The 23,141-nt window shown below is 47.2% G+C and overlaps 1 protein-coding gene across 5 annotated transcripts in view; it reads right to left on the reverse strand.

Moving 5' to 3' along the window:
• Positions 1–12,340: 12,340 nt before the first annotated feature.
• CBFA2T2 (CBFA2/RUNX1 partner transcriptional co-repressor 2) overlaps positions 12,341–23,141 on the reverse strand; it is a 93,292-nt gene continuing 82,491 nt past the window's right edge. For 2 of the 5 annotated variants that reach the window (XM_032793327.2, XM_075072318.1), the window contains exons 9-11: positions 21,933–22,001; positions 20,778–20,968; positions 12,341–15,672 (exon numbers count right to left, since the gene is read on the reverse strand). In XM_032793327.2, the coding sequence (XP_032649218.1) occupies positions 15,382–15,672; positions 20,778–20,968; positions 21,933–22,001 (551 nt within the window). In that variant the 3' untranslated portion in view covers positions 12,341–15,381. Of the gene's footprint in view, positions 15,673–20,238; positions 20,640–20,777; positions 20,969–21,932; positions 22,002–23,141 lie in introns of those variants that run through there. The other 3 variants (XR_012657003.1, XM_032793328.2, XM_075072319.1) reach the window with 3 other exon arrangements.

A 23,141-nucleotide genomic window follows, 5' to 3' on the forward strand; every position in this document is an offset into this window, starting at 1 on the left:
CTCTCTTATATCCAGAGAGCAGCAACAGGTGCCCTCACTGCAGCTCCCTTCTGCTACCAGTTTCCTGGCTTTATCCTGCCCCACCTGTTCTTTCTCTGCTGGGCACTGTCATCACTCAGGGGATTAACTGGGCCACCTAATTCCCCTCATCTGGGGCCTAGCTGGTGAATTGGCCCCTTCTCAGCCTCATTAACCCCTTCCAGGTTGGTGTGGGGTTCACACCCCAGCATGGTAGCAGAGCAGTCCCTTGACAAATGCCTGGTTTGGTTCACAGACACAGCCAACTCACTGTACCAAGAGCTTCATCTCCAAATTGAAAAGGATGAGATTTTCTCCTCCCCTTTATGCTGGTCTCTGAGGACTCCAGAAGCCCTTTCCTAGGGGACGTGCATATTGGTTCAATCCCAACAGTGCATCCTGCTTTCTGTCCTGCATAGCTTGGATGAGGGGAACCAGTTTGGCAACTTCTGAACACCTTCCTTCCACCTGTTTCACTGCTGCTCCTCACACCCTGCCTCAGTGCCAGCAGCTACGTAGCCGTAGCCATCGGTTAGTGGGAGACTCCCACCTCGGTGCCATTTTGTTGTGCCAACCGGCCAATCATGGGGTTTGAATTATGAGCCCTTAAGCCTTAGGGTGTTTTGTATGGATGCCTGGAAGAAACCCTTCCAACAGCTTCACCAGGATGGGAATCACAGGCTGTGGTGCTGACCACGCCCTAGGCGCAGCTCAGTTCCCTCTGGCAGCATGAGTTCCCTGTGCTCACTGAGTATTGGGGCATAGAGGTTAGGGAAGTGCAAATGCACAGGGCTAACATTGAAGAATCCAGCCACAAGGGCCTTTCCCCAGGCCAGAGCCAGCATTAGAACCCAGAACTTCCTGCTGGCTAGTCCCAGGGCACTAGGCCACATCTCCCTCCGAGGGGTGACCTCTCCCAGTGTTCTATGACACGACACCTGATTGCAAAGGCACACTGTGCTGTGACTCACTGGGGTGCCGTTGTGATGCCATGCTAGGTCACAAGATGACCTACAACTGATCCAGTGACCAGGTGATGCTGCTGAGCAGTGCAAACCACCCAGGTGAATCCCAGTCCATTGGTTCCCGGTGTGACCTAAGGCAACGCAGCTGAGAGGCCAGCGCCCTGAATTACTGTACATCACAATGGAGCAGGTGTGTGGGCGAGTGAATCCAGACAATTCAGCTCACTCCATGGGTGCTGTTAGGTCACAGTCATTCCTCCCCTTGGGGTCAGGTGCAGGCCTGTTCCCCATGGATATTCTCCAATGCTTTCTCTCTTTGGAGAGCATTCCACAGTCTGGGATCTCACCACAGCTAATAAAGCCATTTGCCCCTAATTGTTGTTTCCCTTTATGTGAATGATCATTTTCCACAGGTAAAACTCTTCCTTTCTGTTCCCTGAGCCAACCCCCAGGGGAAGGCAGAGAGCGGCTCCGGGCCCTGGCCTAAATAAACACATCTCACAGATCCAGTTACCTGCAGGAAGCCCAGGGAGCAGAGGAGAGTTTCCTGCTGCCCAGGTCATCCTATGTGGCAGGACGTGTTTGATAAAATATCACATCATCACCTGGCAGAGTGGTTGGTTCTAGGGTGGTAGGAGGCAGTTCCAAGGGGATCCCCTTGTCCTTGGAGCTTGCAGGCCAGCCATCTTCTGGGTAAGCCCCCCATCGCCCCAGCTCCAAGACGGGCCAGTGCGTTGCAGTGGTGGCACTGGTTTATGGGTCTATTGATCTGGGAAGCCCTGTCCCCAGGCCGCATTTACCACCCTCCTGAAACAGAACGGGTGGACTCGGCTCCGGGAGCGCTTCAGAAGCTGCTTGCTCAGCCTATTCAGAGAGCTCCCAGCTAACCAAGCAGAATCTGCAGGCAGCAGCCACAAACTGGGATTGGGGAGCAGAGCTGAGAGGCCCCCAGTGAGCATCCCCTGCCCACATCCCTCCAGGGTGCAAACGTGGGGGCTGGTAGCGAGAGCTTCCTGGCTGTTCCCAGTTCACGGATGGGAACCCAGGCAGGGCTCTAGAAAACCAAGAAAAACACCTCCTTGCATCACTTGCAGGAACATAGTGGAAGCCAGGCTCCAGAGCACAGGTGCCAGAAACCCACCTAAGCAAGGGAGCAGCTGTACTGTAGCCTGGCTGGAGTTCCCAGGTACTCTCGGCCCCCTGGGAGCGGTGAGGGCTATCGTATCTCCTGCAGGCTCAGGGAGTGACAGACCTGCCCCAGGGCCCTGGCATGCTCTGATCACAAGGCCCTCAGGTGGCAGATGCTGTACTCTCAGTGCCAGCCATTGCCCTCCATGGATTGAGTAATTTGTATTCATTCCCCTCGCACACCCGCCTCCTGCCCTGTGAAGGACTGAGAGAGGCAGTCAATTAGCCCTGCTCCCAGCTGCTATGGAGTCAGAGATCATTAACTGAGGTCAGGCCCCGGCATGATGGGGCCAGGCTCAGATGGAATCACTGTATAAATTACAATATTTAGCAGCCAATGGTGTGACGCTCCCTGGGTGGCTGCTGGGCAGGGTCGGCTTTGAAGGCTGAGCTGGCAAATCCTGAAAGCCAAGCCCCAGTTGTCTCAGCAGCTGGGAGCTCCTTCTCTGGTGGACTCAGCACTGGCGAAAAATGCGAATGATCCACAGAGCAGGTAGCTACAGCAGCGGTAGGGGTGGGTGGGCTCACACACATCACCCTCAGTCTAGCCTAGAAAAGACCAGCACCCGCTAGCTTAGGCCTACTTGACAAATGCCTGCGTGAGCCCTTGGTCGGTGAGACAGGCAGGTACCGGGGTACTGAAAGAAGAGGGATGCTCTTGGTCAGACACCGCTGGAGTCTCCAAAAGCAGGCAGGGCTCCCAGGTGACCCCCTGATGTGCAAAGCCTCTTGGATCCATGACAAGCAGCGGGAGCCCCCCTGCCATACCCTCCAGCTCTTTCCCCCAACGTTGCACCTACTTTGCTCATCTACAATCCTTGGCTTAGCCAGGCTGGGAGAGGGTAGATACCACCTGTCCTCACCAGGGGGAAGTCCGCATGCTACTGCCTGAAAAGCCGAACTATGGCCCAGCACCCCAGACACAGCACCTCTCTGTGCTGGTGTGTATCTGGAGTGGCTGGTACGTCAGGTGCCAGCCTCAGAGAGCCACAGCTGGCCTGCCAGATGCTGCTGTGAGCTGCAGAGCCAGCTTGGAAAGCACTGCAGGCTGGGTGTACCCTGGGTGATTCCCAACAGCTGCCTTCTTAGCACCCCTCCCATCCTACCAGGGCTGCAGTAGGAGGCAGAACAAATGGAAATGAACAGCTGGGCTGGGAAAGGAATTAATTATCACAGAGCCAGGCGGCTGCAGTCCTGCCATACAGGCTTCCCAAGGGGAGGGAGGCATGTTACAAGCCCAGGCATTTTCATGGCTCCGGCTGACCTTGAGATAAACCCACAGGAATCCATGTGGGAGGCAGTGGAGCAGGAAGAAGGTTGCAAAAGGCTCCCAGGACATGCAGGCAAGTGAATGGTGTAATGTCTGAGGTCAGAGAGGCCCTGCTGACCCTATGGCCTTCGGCAACGTACAGTGCTGAAGTGGGGCAGCGTTCACCTAGTTCAGCGGTTCTCAAACTGGGGGTCAGGACCTCAAAATGGGTCACAACCCTGTTTTAATGGGGTTGCCAGGGCTGGCGTCAGACTTGCTGGGGGCCGGTGCTGAAGCAGAAGTATGAGCCCCACTGCCCAGGGCGGAAGCTGAAGCCCAATTTTTTGCAAGAAGGGGGTCACAGTGCAATGAGGTTTGAGAAGCCCTGACCTAGTGAATGGACCCTGCGGCAGAGCCTGGCTGCCTGTCACGTAGGCAGGGGCCATAAACCTGGCCATCTGATACCAGAGTCTGGGAACCTCCAGACTCGCCCCCTGGAGACACAATGAACAAAGGAGTCTCTAGGTGCAACATGCCTGGAGCCCTCTATTAACTGTCAGGCCCTGCCCTCTCGAGAGCAAATTCCGACCCCAGGAGTCTGTGAGCGTCTCACCATTCCCAGTGGAGCTGGGCCAGGAACGGTCTCCAGAGATCATCAAGCTTCATTTCCAGCCTGAGCTGCAGGCTTGTGTTATTCCTGGACCCATGCCAGAGGCACCCACCTCCAGACCCAGCAGTGCTGGGCCTGGCCAGGGCAGGTGCTGGAGAAGATGGTGCTGGTGAGGCACTAGGGGGCGCTGTCTCGTGCTGAGAGAACAGAGGTGTTTTCAGTGCGGGGGCCAAACTGAAAAATTCCTTGTGGTTCAAATCAGAACAGATTTGTTTTGGTTCGCTAGGAAGTGAGATGCAGATTTTGCTGGTGGTTTTTCTGTGTAGTTTTGGGTCATTTTCCAGGTGTTTGTCACCCTTTTTGTTTTTAAAAATTAGCCTCATTTCTAACCAAATCCCCCTTGGAAACAGAGTCCAAATGTTTCCTTCTGAAATATTTCCAAATTGCTTTTTTCAGGTTTTTTAAGCTGAAGCCACTTGCTGAATCCGACCTGAGCCAGTGACTAGTTTTACTGCCTCCAAAATGCATTTTTCAGCAACTTTATTATATGGTGAAGAGATTGCCCCCACCTGTCTCATCCCTTTGAGTCAGTAATAAACCGCGGCTCCAGCACTGTGTTACTGGAGGGCCTCCTGCTCAGCTGAGCCCTAACACTGAGGCCCTGCCCCACTGCTAGTTATCAGTGAGATCAAGGTACTTTAAGAATAGATGAGTCAAGCCCCGTTCTAGCCAGATTCCTGGGGGGATAATTGCACACCACCGACCTAAAGTGTCCTCCTCTTTTTCATTGGATACACTATTCTCCTTTTCCTGTCCTAAGCCATTGTTGCAGTGAGACTGTGTTTCACACAAGAGGTGGCTGCATTATGACAGGGATGATGTGGAATCTAATTTATACTTTGCAAAACATCCTTTGGGCGGAGTGCGCCATGGAAATGGAAAACGTTATTACTACGGCTGTCAGAGATAAGGAAGGGAACAGGCAGACTCGCTAGAGACACGACATACGGATAAACAAGGGAAGAAGCTCCGTTCTTTTATTTACAAAGTGAAATGTCAGCAGCTTTCAAGAACTCTCTGCTTAGACAATGTTGGTAAAAGTGCAATCCCTCTGCAGGAACTCAGGCAAATGGAAATGCAAAACCCCTGTAGGAAAACTCACAAGCTCAGTCTGATCCCTTTGTGCACCAGGGGACCAATCTTCCAGCAGCTGATTCAAGATTATTTACCTAATTATGTTGATATCAAGTGATTGTCACTTCAGAGGCTGTAATGTGCTGCATGGGAGTTAGGGAAGCTGATGCTTTATACAGATCCAGTCCAAATCTGGCAGGTTGGGAGAACAAGAGACAGCAGGCTTCAGACCCTGGGATTTGCAGTGATTTGGGAGTGTGTGCTGCTAGATAAGGGGTTCTCAAACTGGGGATCAGGACCCCTCAGGAGGTTGCGAGGTTATTACTTGGGGGTCGCAAGCTGTCAGCCTCCACCCCAAACCCTGCTTCACCTCTGGCATTTATAATGGTGTTAATATATAAGGGGGGTCGCCCTCAGAGGCTTGCTTTGTGAAAGGGGTCAGCAGTACAAAAGTCTGAGAACCCCTGTGCTAGATGGAGGGAAGGGGGAAGACATTTGCTGTCAGGATTGCCCCACGGCCCGTCACCTCAGCAGTGCTGGGCAATAATGCAAGTAGGGAAACCCAGGTGCATTGTATGAGCTGTGTTCTGAGCCCAGCTGGAAGATGAGGACAGCCTCTAGTGTCGGTTACCCATTAAACATTAACTCCATCCCTGCTGAAGTTATGTGTAGACACACAGCAGACGAGGGTGAACCGTGAACATTGCCCTGCCTGGCTAAGAATTGCTCACACCCTATTTTATTGCCCCATGAGCCCCACTGTGCTCCCTTGTCTGTCTCATCCAGCTCCTAGGTTTTGTTCTCTACACTGTAAGCTCCTTGGGCCAGGGCCTGTCCTCTGTGCTTATGGAGTGCCTAGGACAGTGGGGGCCAGCCTGGCTGATCTCTAGTCACATGCACACGATAAACATTAATTAGAAACAACAAAACCCTGATGATGATGTGAGACAGCAGCTCCCTTGGGGGTTAAAGTTTTACCCCAATTCTATCCTGTCTAATCTAGATTGATATTTGTTAGAGCTACAATACACAACTAATCATTTATGCCAGGAACTTCCCCTACTTCGCTGTTGGACAATTGCTCGTAAACAAATTGCCGAAGTCCTGGAAATAGCCATTATCCAAAACAATCTGCACATTTCTTCAGCCAGCGAGTCTTCCTCTGCAGGCCACCTGTGAACAGTTCCAGGTGGATATCCAGAATTCCTGTCATGTGGCACCGGTTCTGTTCCCCGATTGGCTAACATATGTAACTAATCCATCTTGTGCCCACTGAGAATTTTACATCCCAATCTACGGCACAGTTTGGAGTTGGTTTGAGTGGATTCTCAAGCAGTGGCACTTTAAGGGTGCTGGGGGCAGGTATGAACTGGCAAAGCAAAATTCATACTATATTCAAACAATTCTCCACAGCTAATGTCCCCCAGCCTCCTGACCTGTAGTGTTCAGACAGCACCTGGTTATGCTGGTGCGCAGGCAGTAAAAAGCTCGCGCTGACACTAGTCTGACTCTGTGAGGAAGTGACCGACTCACACACCTCTTCAATCATCTCTCTCCATCACTGCTTCAGCAACTCAGGCGCCATTGTCACCATTTGTCTAGCGCCTCTCTCCCTGAGGGGCAGATCACTGGAAGGGCTGTATATTGTTTGTCCAGAAGGTAATGAGCGGGGCCTTGGCCAACAGACAGCAGAGCCTTCCAAGGTTTGGCTGAATGAGCCCCCGGGGAACAATCGGGCACTAGCGGCTTTCTGAGCAGAGAGGAGGGAAGGAAAGGGCTGAAACTTCAAGGCAGTCCCTGTTGATCTTGTCTGCAATCACATGCAGAAGTGCCGTATCAAATGGAAGGCGCTCCAAGAGGCCGGAGCAGTGACTTGGCTGCATTAATTACGGGTACTTTCCAAAATTAAAAAACTTTCCTTCTGCATAAGCTGCTGTATTTCAGAACTTCAACTCCGCAGGGTTTTACTCATTAAAGCAGAGAGCAGAACGGCTGCTTTGACTAATGGCGTACACAACACATATCATTAACAAAGCTCTGGGATTACTCAAGAGATCAGCTTGGTAATGAACATGCAGAACTTGTTTGAACCAACTGCCACCCTGGCTCTCTCAACACGTATTACACACATTATTTCTAATGATATATTTGCCTCAGAAATAGCTGGTGGGGCCATCACTGAGCCATAGTCCTTACTGCTTATTGTGAATTACGTGTATTTTCTATCTCAGGTGCTGATGTGGTGCACCTTGCACAGGAGTGATCTCAGGATGGTCTCTGGCCTGTGTTATACAAGAGGTCAGGCTAGGGGCTACAGTGGACGTTAATGGTTTTATCCCCACAGCACCCCCTTGAGGTAGGGAAGTGCAATGACCCCCATTGTACAGATGGAGAACTGAGGCCCAGAAGTCATACACAAAGTCTGTGACGGACCTGAATGCAGGTCTCCGACATCCACTGCCACCCTAACTGCTGGACAATCCTTATTGTACTCCCTTGATGCCCTGAGTGGTGCTGTCCGCACACACAATCAAAGGCAGTTTCTGCCCCAGAGAGCTTACAATCTAAATAAGCAAGACAGACCAAAGCAGCAACATTTTTCCCATTCTGTCTATCGGGACACTGGGGCACAGAGCAGTTAAGTGAATTTCCCTAGGTCACCAGGAAGTTGGCACCAGGGTCAGGAACAGAACCCAGAACTCTTGTGCCCCAATCCAGTGCCCAAACCACAGGTCCACCCTTTCCCTGCTGGTGGGGCTAAGGCCAACAACGATCTGCAATGGGATTTCATTGGGCCCAGTCAAAAGGAGGTAGGATACAAGCCAGATGAAAGGCAGTTATAGTCTGAGTACAATGGCTACTAGGAAATCTTTACCATGCTGGCTAGATCCGGGGATTAAGAAGGGGAGATGGGTGCTGGTCCAGTCAGGCCCAGCTCAGGAGCTATTTAGGGCCATATATTCGGAGCTGTGCACAATTGCAGGGCTCGCTAACATGCTTATGCTAATTAGGGACACAAGGTGGGCGAGGTGATGTCTTTCATTGGACCAACCCCTGATGGTGAAAGAGACCAGCTTTCAAGCCACATAAAGCACTTCTGCAGGTCTGGGTAAGCGAGTGCACAGTTCTGGTCCCAAACAACGTCACACTGTTGGTGAACCCAACACCTAGCAGGCACCTTACCAAACCATCACTGCACCTGTCATCCTTGGGGTGTGTCTGCAGAGACCAAGGACCAAACATGTAAAGGAGACTGAACTGGTCTTTAAGGCCCAGGAATGGCAGGACTTGGGTACGTTAGCTGGAAAAGAGGAAGCCTGTAGGCAGATGAGAATTAAAGTAGGATCCCATTTGAGGCCTGGCCAGGTTTGCACCTCTGTAGCTTGAAATCTAACAGGCAGGAGGCCAGTGTAACTTTCACACTTGAAAGTGGAAGGGTGGGCAAATGGAGGAGTGAATTATATTTGCAGTGGGTCAAGAAGTTCCCTGTGGAAATGGATCCAAGAACCCTTTCATTACATGAGTGTTATTCTGCACTGGAGGAGCCTCCAAAGATGTGGATAGTCAGATAGCAGCAGCGGCTGCCATGTTTCCAGTCCTTCAGCAGCCTCTGTGAAGACACTGTGACATCAGGCTTGCTACAAAACTGCAGATCTACAGAAACACAGTTATGCCAACTCTCTTTATTGCATGGCAATGAAACATGGGCACTGAGAAAGGCCGAAGAGTGGCTGATTTTTGATTCTCATAGTCTGTCAGCTGCTCCATATCAAGTGGAAGGACAGCACTGAGGATATTTGTAGCAGAACCTCGTAACCACCTCCATCAGCACTGGTTTGGTTTTGTCAGTTTTCTTGGTATGGACATATTAGGATGGAAGTCCAACAAATTACAAGGATGTTTACCAAGGAATGCTGCTACATGGCCAGTGATGACGTGGTTGCCAAAAGCTTTGGCGTCGTGACAAAGTTTGCCAGCAATGAACAAACTGAATATCCAGCCAGATCACTTTCAGAACTTAGATAGGAATCACTCTGGGTGACAGCACTGGCCAGGAGCCTGCCAGAGGTCCAGCATTGAAGCTCTGTGGAGTACAGGCTAGGTATTGATGGTGGGCTTTTGACGGCACATAAGGTTTCCCCTTGAATGCCAAAGGATATTCTCTCAGCAACCATGGTGGAGTGGTACCTGCATACGGTGCCGGGGTTCCGGGAACCAGTGGTGTGCTGGAGATCGAGACGCTGGGATGAGGTGGGGCTTGCCCCTAGATGGTGTCAGGCGCCGAACACACTCTGTTCCCTGCTGCTTCTGGAGCTCATAGATGCCCCATGGGGGTTGGTGGGACCAGAAGAGAGAGAAGGTCCCTAGCCACCTGAAAAGCCTCCAGGGTCGATGGTAGCATGTCTGCTGGCACAGCAGTGCAGGCTTCCTGGTGTCAGCAGATGGTCTTGCACCAGGCTCAATGCCCTTGGTGGAGTTGATGTTGCTGATGCAGGTCTGGGAAGAGCAGCCCAGCATGGGTCTCGCTAACCTGCCTTCTCCCTGCTTGTCTCTCACCCAGACTAGTGAGTGTTCTCTCTCCCCATGTGCTGCTTCTAATGCTTCTTCCTCGGAGACAGAGAATGGTTCCAAGGAAATGCTTCACACCAATGCCCACAAACTCAGTGCTGAATCAGAGGGTTTGGCTCTGAGACAGGTCTGAGAGCGGCTTGCATGCAGATAGCCATCAGCCTGACATCCCTGTCTTTTTTGGTGCACAGTCTGAAGTCCTGACAAATCTTGCACTTGTGCTTCTTGTGAGTTTTGCCCAGGCACTTAAAGCAGCTGGAGTGCAGGTCATTCACAGGCATAGGCTTGCCCCAGGAGGCACAAGACTTGAAGCCTCCTGGGGCAAAGTCCCTCTACGACAGGAACTATTTACACTAACTATACACTACACTATGATAACTGCAAATGTAGAAGAAGTCCAAAAGCCACTAGGAAGAAGCCCTGCCGAAGGAAGAAGGGGTGTCCCAGCAACCCTCAGAAGTGGTAAGAACTGAGATGCTACGGGGCCAGCAGTGCACCTTATACCAGTGCATAAGCGCACGGCTCCAGAGGGCACTAGAGCCTGCCCAGTAGATACTACTCAGGGAAAAGTCTCTGGCAACGGTGCAGTGGTGCACACGCACCTAGCATGTCCATTCCGCAGAAGAACCGTTCACAGCAGTAGCCAGTGCCTTTCTGCTGAATGCATAGAAGAAATGTGGGTCACAGACCACATGCCAGAGTGAAAGGAGGTACAGCAGGCTGGCCAGAGGTTTCCTGTTGGACAGCAGGCTTATTTGCTCTTTGGACAATTTGGATTGCCTCACAAAGAGATAGCAAGCGAGCGGGACTACAGCAGGAACGAGCACTGCACTCATTCTAGAGAACACGACAGCTGAACATTCAGACTTAACCTAAGAATAGATGCAAATTCACACTGAGAATCTGTGATTAGAGCAAATTATGGTCTAAGATTTTACCGTTGTGAATAATGCATTAAAATGCCGTCCGCCCAGCAGGGTAAAATACTGGCTGCCAAATAAAAATGCATGTTTTTCTCCACGCTTAGAATTTCATTTAAACAAATGAATTAAGTGTTTGTAAAAACTGTCCGACAGAGCCCTGGAGGCTGAAATCCTGGCATTATGCAGCACGTAAGAACAGCAGATACAACTATCCAAATCTCCTTCAGACTGAGCCTCCGCCACGGCAGGAACATGTGCCAAGACGGAGAGCATGCAAAGGTGATGATTGTGGCCTCCCAAATCCTCTCCTGTAATATCAGATAGAGAAGTTATTGTTCACTTCCTGTCCTAAACAGCAGCACACCACCATTAGGTGTGCACTGTTAAATGTGTTCCACTCAGAGACAATCACATTTCAGGACCGATATACTCCATCTGCAGTAGTCCATGGGGACCAGATTTTCTGACTGCAAAAGACTGTGATGTAAGGAATTATTTACCTGAAATGTCCCATCACCTTGCAACCACATCCCATTCTGAAATGCAGGTACTTATTGTAATTATTTACAGTATCTTCTAGACATCCCAACCAACATCAGTGCTCCAGCATGCAAAGCACTGTACATACACAGCAAGAGACATTCCTTGCCCTCAAGGGTTTATATTCTAAATAGACAAGGCAGTCAAACCGTGAGAGAAAAGATGCCACATACAAGCAAAAGTCACAGATTCCGAGGCCAGAAGGGATCACTGTGAACATCTACTGACCTCCTGTATAGCACAGGCCAGAAAACAGCCCCAAATAATTCACAGAGCAGATCTTTTAGAAAAACATCCAATCTTGATTGAAAAAGTGATGGAGAATGCACCACACACCTTGGTAAATTGTTCCAGTGGTTAACTGGGCTCATCTGGCATTGGAACCCAAGATCTCTTGCACCTAAAGCAAGAATCATACCAAAGAAGCACCTCTTTGCAACGCTCTCTGCAGCATCTCACTGCAGTCAAAGGTGAGGAACTGAGGCTCAGCACGATGAAGTGACCTGCCACTCCCTTCTTTTGGGTAATGACCAACGACCTCCATCCCAGCAGAAATCTGGCATCCTCGCTTTCTGCTAATTACTTACAAGACAAATGTCAGACTGTGAAACTAAAGTGACTGAAAATGTTATTTGTCCCAGAGAAACCAATTCCAATTTGTGCCAAGCTTGAAGCAGTGATTTTTATCTCTAAATGTTAGCTGCTCCCCTCAACACTGAGACTTCAGCAGGTGGATTACGCCAGTAAATCTGGGGGTGGATTTCATATTCTGGTACTGTATGTGTATATATCTCACTGGAATTTGGGGGCTAGAGAATATCCTTTGTGATAAACATCTTGGCCTGAGTACCAAAATTAAACCACTTTTAGAAAACCTCTGTGCATGACTCAGGTTGGAATTCTGCATTTGTATTTGATTTTGGGGATTCATTTTGGGCTCCATGCATGTGCCAGAAGACTGGCACGGCTGCCTTGGTTTCTCAGTTTTGAAGTGGATATATTGCTTTCACGTCCGACAACCCTTATTAGCCACGACTTTATCATGACAGTGTGGCACTGTTCCTACAGAAACCTTAAGGAATCTAAGCCTGTTGCGTGTATCATGATAAACTGCTATTCCCTTTGCGAGGTGAAGGAGGAGTGGTAAGATGAATATAGTCTTTTTATTGACTACTTTGAGTAGAACAAACTAAATACATCTGTAACAGTTTGGGTTCCTTTATACAGTACATTAAATAAGTTATGCACAGGAATTAAGTAACAAATTCCTATTACAGAATTAAATGACAAAAAAATATAGAAAACTCAATCCAACAAGTCTTCCCATACCAGAATTTCACATTTATCATTCCATGTTTAAAAAAATCATTCTAAATCATGACTGTTAGTATTTCATTTATTTACACTGGGGTTAATTTTTATTTTAATACACAAAGAGCCATTGAAGTTGTGTGAAAACTATGGAAGACTGTCTATTTATAAATAATTCCTTAGAGCACTGCATTGCTCTCATCCTTTTTGGGGTCTGATCACAGGGATTACCCTTAGGCAACTAACTAGTATCATCACTTCAGTATTTGTAGCTAAATACAGAGGATACTACAAACATTGAGGCAATGTTATTTAGTTATCGGAGGCAATTGAAAAAGTTTTCAGGGTTACCACTGTACCAAGAGTGTCCTTAATCAAACCTTCCACTGGGCACATTGACTGAGTAAGGACTGCAGAATCCCGTCCTCTATCACAAAGGATATTTTCATGAAAATCACATAATCTGTGGCTTCTCTCTGGTCCTTATCAACCCAGTACAATGCTGATGGGTACTGGATCATCACTGGAAAGGTCTGATAGTTTAAGAGAAGAACAGGAATTTGGAGGGATTTCACACCTGAAACGCTGTTTCTGCAGAAATATCCTAATAGCAATAGCGAATGAAGGGAACAGAGATGAGAACCTTACACAGAATAGGAATTGTTTGCAAATAGGTTTCCATTATCCAGGAGGCAGCAGCTGTTCCTTGAGGTTAATATAGATGGCTATGGAACAGCCTCACCCCCAGAGACGCCCCCAGCTCTTGTACCTGAGGCAGGTATGCACACATCCATGGAGGAGGACTTCGGACAAGTAAGGAATACTGCCAACAATTATCCCTGCACCCGGCAATCCCAGTCTGTTCTTCCTTTAAGAAGCAGAAGAATCTGTAATAGAGAAGCAGCTCTTTCATCTACCTGCTGTCTGTATCTACAGGCCATGACTGAGTCCAGGCTCTGAACTGTGATAGTAACATCTCTCACAGGGCAAAAACACGGAATTTCGGCAATGAGAAGATTTTTGCCTGTGAGCGAAAATTTTTAAGACATGCGAGTTAACCACTTCATTACTAGAGACTGGAGTTTCCAAGGACCACAGCCCAACCAATTAGCTAACCTGCTCTTGTTAGCATGGCATATCAATAACATCCAGTCGACAGCACGCCTGTTTCCATTGCTAGCCCGAGGAATAGTAAATGACACCTCCATTATCAGCTGGCATTTTAAGAAGTGACCAAATATAAGTTAGGAATTATTTGTCTTGTTTGACTCCAATCCAAAGATCACAGAAGAACACAGTCTCAGAATGAAGGGTCAATGAAGGGTCAATACTCTCTAGCCCTTATTCCTGTGCAGCATGAGAAGTCAGTAGGACTCCCAAAGCGAGCATGCGCCGATTCCTGTTGCATTAGCTGCACATATAACAAGCTCTTGAGGGACTCATAAAATAAGTTCTTCTAGGCAAACTCTGGTTTGGTGCATGCAGAGAAACAATCTTCCCCCTGGGACCAGATTAGAACATCGCCTTCAGGGCCCGCCAGCCTAGTAACAGCCAGTTCAGTATGCCACAACCCAACCAGATTGCACCCTTCTGAGAGGTCATCTCTAGAGCAGGCTTTAAAATGATGGACAAGGTGATACACATTGGCTTATAAATGCATTGCTAGTGAATTCTGCCAGCTAGAGCAGTGTAATCAGGTGCTTTGACAGGTTTGCCCTTCTCTGCATGGAATATAGGTCTGGAACCAAGAGTTCAGCACACAACAGAGCTCTGGTAATCCCATTTAGGCTTGGACGTTTAAAAAATTGACATTAATTGCAAAATTCGGAAACTTTTTTTAAAATCGTTGTGCCAACATGCTTGGAAAGAACAGGCTGTAAATGATCCATTGCAATCATGTGGAGGAGATTCACAGGGTGAAAACAAAGTCAACAAATCTAAAACTAACAGTTTCCATGCGGTGGAAAAATCTTTCCTGCACAGCAAAATAACCCAACCCAGCCTCTGGGGCAAGCGGCGATGATGACAGGTTGAGATTTGGTCTGAAACATTCAGCACACAAGGAGAGTGGAGGCTCCTAACCAAGCTGGTTGATAAACAATGGATGGTCCAGTTAGAGAAGAGGATTAAAAATGGGCCATATAAAAAAGATCAACAGTTCCCTCTCAACACAGAGATTTGTTTAGCTTCCCTCCTCAACAGAACACAATTCTCCTCTCCTCCAGGGAATGCCCAACCCCTGTAATCCCTGTGAGTCACTACCCAGCTGAGTCCTGGGGAAAAGCAGACATCTGTAACCAAGAAACTGCTTATTTCTCATTACACTGGGGAATGAGAAGTTCTCCCACTGAGGAAAATCAGTTCAGGTCGACAGTTCATTGCAGAGAGTTAATGAGTACAGAGCCATCTGGGAAGAAGAAAAATATGTATCTTATGAAAGAGGAGGAGCGGCGAGTTATATAGGGAGGTTGTTCAGGCAGCCTGGCCATCCAGCAGAAAGGAAAACACCATACTTCATCCTTGGATACTGAGTGCTGCTTGCCTGGATTCTCTTGCATGTCAAGGCAGGACCCGGGAGCTCCTTTCCAAAGAAGTTCAATTAAAACAAAGCAGAAGAGGCCATAGTCCTGAAGGTCCAGGTGACATGCTCTCTCGTGCCAAGACTTAAAAGCAAGCAGCGTTGAGCTCCCATTGGCAAGGCTGGCATGTGGTTCTTAACAACTGCTGATGGATTATAATGAAACAGAAAAAGCCTCACAAAGATTAGCTGGAGCGTCAGGGCTCTAGAGTAGCCGGTGGAGTTTTTACAACCTTCTGTGGAGCGTAAGTGTTTTTTAGGTTTAAAAACAGGAAAATGTGTAAAACATACTGGATTTAGAGTCCATTAGTGTCTATTGCTGTCACGGAAGCTGGGGTAGAGGATCGAGAGGTTGTTGCAGAGGTCTTCTCTAGGGCGGGACTTGGAACCCCATCGGCTGGCTTGGCGGCGGCTGCTGCCAATCGCCCTGCTGGCAGGGAAAGCGGCTTGGCCTGGCTGTGTAACCCTTGTCCGCAGATCCGATGATGTCGCTCCCAGTCTTTGTGCTGGCAGAAAGAGCCACAGTACCGGGCAATGTTGCATCCGCTGCACGTCTCACTGGCTTTGCGACCGCAGTTCCAACAGCTCTGCAAGACAGAAAACACTTGACTTAAAAATATATTTCCAGAGGACGTTTATATAGTTTGGAGGGCAGCAAGACAGGGCTTACTCGGCATTTGCAGGCTAGGGTGACCAGATGTCCCAATTTTATAGGGACAGTCCCGATTTTTGGGTCTTTTTCTTATATAGGCTCCTATTACCTGCCACCCCGTCCTGATTTTTCACACTTGCTGTCTGGTCACCCTATTGCAGGCACTGCTTTGTCCCAGAAGAAAGAAAATGTAAAAAAATCCACCACTTCTAGCCATTTCACACACACTCTAGCCCAGGCATAGACCATGCCTCTGTGCTAGAACTAGAACAACCTGCCAGACTGTACCCAACTGACAGCCTCCCCCAAGGGCAGGCAACATCACCCCGGAAATCAGAGCACAGGTGCTGCTACACGTTCTTTTCATTTCCTGTTTTAAGCAGCTCTATTTTACTATACAAGGGCCCTTCACAGAGATAACCACACTACCACAGAGTCAACATTTGCCTGGGACCCTGCTTATCCGCACAAGAGGTTTCAATGGGCTAATCTGGAAAAGAAAAAGCTAATTTAAAAGCTCATCCGCCAGGTGAAACCGTTCCCAGGGATGAGACTCAATCTGGAAGCTGAGCACAGCCTCTCTGGACTCTGGAGGATGTGTCAGCTGGCGGGCTTACAACGCGTGACTGGTTGTAAGGGGAACAAGGGCAAAAAGGCCAAAACCTGGAGCTGTGACTGCAGTTGGTCACAGAAGCGGAACTGGAAGATTAGCTTTCTGCAACTGGACTTGTGCATTAGCAAAAACATACTGGGAAAGCAATGTCTGCTGTGAAAAACCAGCTTTCCCCAGATTCCACTTGTACCCCCTTACTCCCACCCCACAAGACGTATTTCACGAGCCACCGCGCTTCTGCAATGCCAACAAAAAGCTGCTAAGAGAGCAGGAAAAGGAAGCAGCCCTGAAAGTTTCTCTGGTGGCGCGTCGCTCTTGCTGGGAAGCTTGGCAAGATGCATGTTAGCAGCTCTCACATCTCAGCAGTTCTGCATCGAAAACCGTTTGCTCCTGGCAATAATTTACTGGCTTGTAGCAAAGAGCCTAACTCAGTTGACTGGTAGTGGAACTGCTCTAGAGTCAACACCCACAGGAGAGCAGTCAATCTTCCAGAAGAAGAATGTGGAAAAATACTCCACTGGCATGTGAAGGCTGAGAAACTGAGTCACAACTTGAAAGCTACTGACACTCCTGCCTAAAACAGTTTGCTTCTAGCCATATTTTATGGATTATAGGATATCCTGGAATAATGACACAGCTTCTTAATGTGGTGGCTGAAGAATAATGCATTCCACTGAAGAATCACCGAGGTTAGTGAAAAAAAAAAAAATCTAGTAGCTGGACAGTCCAGGGTTTTCCTGTGGCTCTATGCCCCAATCCCTTTTCAGGAATCCAGTTTTAACTGTATCACATGGTGGTGCTTCCATCACTTCCCTTGGGTGAACACTGCATCACTCAAACAGATCTCACTAGCAAAAAGTTTGCCCTGATATTTAGCCTACAAATCATTCCTTTACTTAATTCTATCTCGTAACTTCTATATCATGCTAACCAATTCCTCCTGCTCCTTGATACCAGCATCCTTCAACGCTTAGTGACTGCTACGCCCTCCCCTTAGATGTTTAGCCAAGAAATAGATAACTATATTACATTTCTTTTTGTCTCCTGTCATAATATGTAAAATATATAGCTCCTTTCATCCCGAAGGATGCCTGCGTACTGGCTGGAGCCAGCTGTGTCAGATCTGGGCATGCAGTACCATCCAATCATGGCTCAGCGATTGGTAGAACTGTGTGACCCTCCATGAAGTAGTGATGGCTTTAGTCACAGCAGATGAGACATTCCTGGAGAAGGAATCTGAGTTACCTTGTCCGGTTTGGGCCACATCAATATTTTTCAGTGAGACCACGAGGATTTTCTGCACAATCCCAGAATGAGGTGGCTGGTGCCATCTGCGAGGCTTGCCTCCCTATGGAGAGCTGCCCAAACAGGCCTCTTTTAGGCTGCTAACTCAGTATCCTCACAAACCATATAATCACCCCATGCGGAGCCATATTCCATCGACACCAATGGAAGACACCATAATCACAAGAGAGACCAGTGTTTCTGTGCTTTGGAATGGGAACTCTTGTTTCTTGATGCCCAAGACCTGAACAAGGAGATGGGGAGGGCAATGCTATTTCCTCCCAGAAGTTGGTCCAATAAAAACTATTACATCACCTACCTTCTCTCGCTCATTCCCACCCAGACTCAGACAGTCACGATACCACACAAACCTGCCAAACAATGAGAGCAAGGGGGCTACTGCTGGCCTCCACAATTCACAACACCTCAAACTCCATATGCTCACCAGATCCTCACCCAGAAACTACAGGTCCAAAACAAACCCACACAGCGATGCTCCAGAAATGCAACTGTGGCGGGGCAAACAAGGGTAGGAAAAAAGCAAAGACAGATCAGCGGACAAAACATGTTCATTCCAGAGTTTGCAAAGTGCTTTGGAATCCTTTGGAATAACAAGAGCTACAGGAGAAGTCAAAAAGGCTAACAAAATGTTAGGAACTATTAGGAAAGGGATGGAAAATAAGACACAAAATATAATGCCATTGTATAAAATCCATGGTGTGCCCACACCTTCAATAATGTGTCTAGTTTCAGTCACCCCATCTCAAAAAGGATATAGGGGAAGTGGAAAAGGTTCAGAGAAAGGCAACAAAGATGATGAAGGGTATGGAACGGCTTTGACACAAGGAGACAAAAAGATTATGGCTGTTCGGCTTAGAGCTAGGGAAGTGGCAAGGAGGATATGACAGAGGTCTACAAAATCATGAATGGTGTGGAAAAAGTGAATAGAGAAGTGTTATTTACCCTTTCACACAATACAAAAACCAGGAGTTACCTGATGAATGAAAATTAATAACAAATTTAATATTAACAAGAGGAAGAACTTTTTCACACAACAAATTTGTGGAACTCATTGCCAGGGGATGTTGTGAAAATCAAACATATAACTGGGTTCAAAAAGGAACTAGATAAGCTCATGGAAGATAGGTATATCAACAGCTCTTAGGCAAAATGGTCAGCGATGCAACCCCATGCTCAAAGTGACCCTAAACCTCCCAGAAGCTGGGAGCGGAAAACAGGAGTGGATCTCTTTAGAATTACCACGTTCTGTACACTCCCACTGTAGCTCTGGCACTAGCCACGGTCAGAGACAGGAGACTGGGCTACATGGACCATTGGTCTGACTCAGTATGACCATTCTTATATTCTTAGGTTAGTGCTGAGAATCTTAAGCTTCCTCTTAAAAAAAACCCCAAGTGTCTTTGGGATTTCCCTTTCCCAATTTTTTTTCTCCCTGTGTTAAATTAGTTTCCCCTCTAAATTAGCTCTATAGATGCATACAGAACCTTGACCTTACTCACCATGCACAACACACTTCAAGGGGTCCATTAATGAGGGGAAGGACAGGCTTAAGTAAACCAGCATCAGGGGGAAAATGGTGGAATGTCATTTGGCAAGAGCCTGGATGCGACAAGGCCAGAAAGAGAGAGGAGTCCAAGATAACCCCAAAGCTGAGCCATTGAATGATGGAGAGGATAACAGAGTTGTTGCCAGTGATGGAGAGAGACCAGCGAAAACAGTGTTAGCACTATATTTAAATATTCCCCTACAACAGATTCAATCTTAATATTGAAGCATTGTGAGAAAAAGAATGGACCAAGTTATTTTCTTTGCTCAAGATGAGGGGAATTGAAAAGGTAAATAAACTAAATTTTCACTGTAATAATGCTAGGCATTATTAACGAGGAAGGTTATAATTCATTTTCATAAAAATCAATCTCTACCTGTCAGTGCCCACTAATTATGAAGGAATCAAACATCACTGTCTAGAAAACATGCAAATACCCTGTTGGGTACATTTTGTGGGTTTTTTTAGTCCTGGAAAGATCAAATGAAAATTTTGCACTGATCTGCTCACAATTGTTCATGCTCCACTAGGCTTTACTAGTTTTCCTGAATGAGAAAAATACTGGGGCTATATGTGGGGTGCAGTTAAGTGTTTATCTCAAAATGAATCTGTTATGCAGCACATGTTTTGTAAGACAACACAAATCTCAAAATATCCAAGATGATATTCACAATGCTGATCTGCACAGACAGATGGACACACACTTACAGACTGCTATATAATGAGCCATGTAAGTTTCTGAATGCCCATCTGGAATTAAGTGAGGAATCAAACTTAGATGTTGCCTGTCTTTCGGGCAGCAGTGTGGCCTAGTGGGTAGGGTACTAGGGCTAAGACTCAGGAGATATGGGTTCTATTCCTGGCCCCGCCACTACTCTGCTGAGTGACAACGGACAAGTCACTTCCCCTCTCAGTGCTTTCGTTTCCCCATCTGTAAAATGTGGGTAATGATTAAGATGCCCAGATAGTATGAAAAATTAGGGACACTTACTTTGGGGGAGGCAAAGCCCCTAATATCAGGACAGTCCTGATAATATTGGAACATCTGGTCACCCTAGTAACGATCCTGATCTCCTTTGTGAAGTGCTTTGAGAACTACGCATGAAAAGTACTAGATAAGAGCTAGGTATTACTTATTATTATTATTTTAAAGTCATTAAGAAAAACAAGGCAACTTTTTTTTAAAATCTCTCCAGGGCCTACTACAAAACCAGTTGCTAAAGAGTGGCTGTACTCAGAGGAAAGTAGAACAGAACTGTATCCAGCAGCTCTGATTTTCCTCTTGTACTGTGAGAAATCTGGTGTAGCTACTGTGGTGCTGCTCCGAGTCAGGATCCCCATACATACTGGCCCTTCAACACTATTTTCACGTACACGAGGTAGCCTCTTACACAGGTTTCACAGCATGCCCAATGGAATCATTTCTCAATTGATCCTGCTGTCAAAAAAACAAAATGGGAGTTTAGAGCCCAATGCCCATTGCAAGTCAATGCGAACTGGGCACCATATCTCACCCTAGAACACTGCCCTCCGTTCTCCCAGCCCAGACTGCAAGGATACGGCGCTGGGTTCTTACCTCTGTAGACTCTTCCTGCTCATTGATTACGAGGAAGGCATCCTCAGTAGCTTGGCGCTTTGCGTCTGCAATGGTTTGTTCCATGCGGGCCCTCTCGGATGCAATCATTTCAAATGCCTTCTGCTCTGCCTCGGCCACAGCTTTCTGCACCTCAGACATAGCCTGGCGCTTCACCTCATTCACGGCTTCTTCTGGAAGAAAACAACAGCCTCATCAACCAGCCTCGCAGGCAGAACAAGCCTCGAACAAAGATGACTGAGTGAGACTGGGAAGGAAAATCCCCCTTGGGCAGTACTATTCAATGTTAGGGTGGATAAACTAAAGAGACAATAAGCAGATAAGAACACTGCTTGTGCCAATGAACCCCACCCCTGAGTTGAAGAGACAACCTCGAGAGAGAGAGGGGAGTTCAGTAGCCACAGGCAAGTCAATCCATGGCCACTCTGCTGAGGCCGACAACAAGGGTGCCTACTTAGTGCCAATTGTCATGATGCTTACTAGGATAAGCCTACCTACTGGGAACCAGTCTAAATCCACCATCTGGTTCTACACAGCCTTCTGATCAGCCCTGATGCCAACTGCATCTGGTCATTAGCCTATCAACCTGTAGTCACTGAAACTCAAGAGTACTGGAAATCCAGGCAGGAGTAGATTAAGAGTAGGCAAAAAAAAAAAAAAAAAAAAAAAAGGGCTAAAAACACTCTGCAGATTGAAGGCCCAAGAAACGGAGGGACCCAGATTAGTTTAGATGAAATGGTGCTCGGTTACATTGCAATGGGATTTGTTTCCCCAATGTATTAACTCCAAACCTCTACACTCGACCATTGGGCGGATCAAGTTCAGACCTACATATTCCCAAGTGCGTCTCCAACAGCTTCCCCAAACTTGTCTCCCCAGGTATGTATACTTCTGGGCTGGGCATGCACTAAGTGTGGCATGCAAACTCCCAAACTGCGCACACACATCAAGCGTGCGCTCAGCTCAGGTGCATGCATCTTTGCAAATCTAGGTCAGCATATAACCAGCCAGCCAGGGAAGGAACAGTACATTCACGATACTTTTTTAAAGCATGACTTTGCATCTGGCCCTGTGTCCCATCTGCATTTATCTAAAGCTTGTGGTAACTCTGTCAAGTGACCATCTACAAATACTTGCCAGCTTTTTTCCATATCTCTTCAGTAACATAGCCCGTCCCTGACCTGCTGCTGAAGTCCCGCTGGGAATCTGTGGAAACAAGGAATGCACTGATGGATCAGCAGTGTCTCCTCTTCCTGAATTATTTTGCTTAAACAGCCATTCCAAACCCTGTAGGAAAGCTATGAGAACCTGCAGCCAGTGTCTATAAACCTAGCTAAAGCCCCAAGGGACCACAATAGGCTTAATAGCTAAAACCCAAGCAAGTGATTTCTGCAGCTAAGACCATTCATCAAATGGCAAGATGATAAATGAACTTTTAATTAGTGTCCTGCATGATTTATTGCACAGTGTAATCCACTTCCATCTTCTGATACTTTATAATCACAGGCTATATTTATAAATATAACTCATCAAATATCTGCTATGTGCAATGATTGTGAAGATCAATCTATAGTAACCATGTATTACATTAAATACAGCGCTTTTCATTTTCAAATATCCCAAAGGCAGTTAACTCACAGACTAAAACTGAAATACAAAGTGTGTACCTCTTAAAGCTATAGGTGTACAGACCACATGCCCAATACTACATAAGCTCAGTGAGATCAAATGTGACAGATGCTGGTAAACGGTATCTCTATTTGGTATCATGTGATCTCAGCCATTTAAAATATATTTCCATTGGAAAGGTTTTAGAAATCCAGTAGTATGGCTTTTACACACAATCCTTTCGGGTATTTTTTTTTTTTTGATATGTTTTTCTAAAGGTTCACATGACTTCAGAAAAATTAAACTAAACTAAGTCAAAGGGTAATGGAAGAAGCAGAAATATTAGAGTTTGTTGTTCCATAGGTTCTTATAAAACTCTGTAATGTACACACCAGCTATTACACTGACTTGGAGGTTTTTGATCTAACTGCACCCTCTAGCTTAAAACCACTGGTATCACAGTCCTTGATATTACATCCTATTAAAGAACTCCACAAGATTCCTGCTCTTTTAAGTCATTTTTAACACCTTGGTGCTGTAGCTACTACCTTACTCTTGAGCAGCTTTAAAAGGCTGTTGTGTTCTGAGAAGCAACGACGTTCAATGCTACTCCCTGTACCGAACAGATCTGCTCCCTGCGTTTATTCATTACCATCTGCTGACTCCAGTGACTTTTTACCACTTTGTTGCTCCATTAGAATCAACATCGATAAGACAGAGGGAGCTGGGTTCTGTCTC

The sequence above is a fragment of the Chelonoidis abingdonii genome, chromosome 14, assembly GCF_003597395.2.
Source record: "Chelonoidis abingdonii isolate Lonesome George chromosome 14, CheloAbing_2.0, whole genome shotgun sequence".
Lineage (NCBI taxonomy): Eukaryota > Metazoa > Chordata > Testudines > Testudinidae > Chelonoidis > Chelonoidis abingdonii.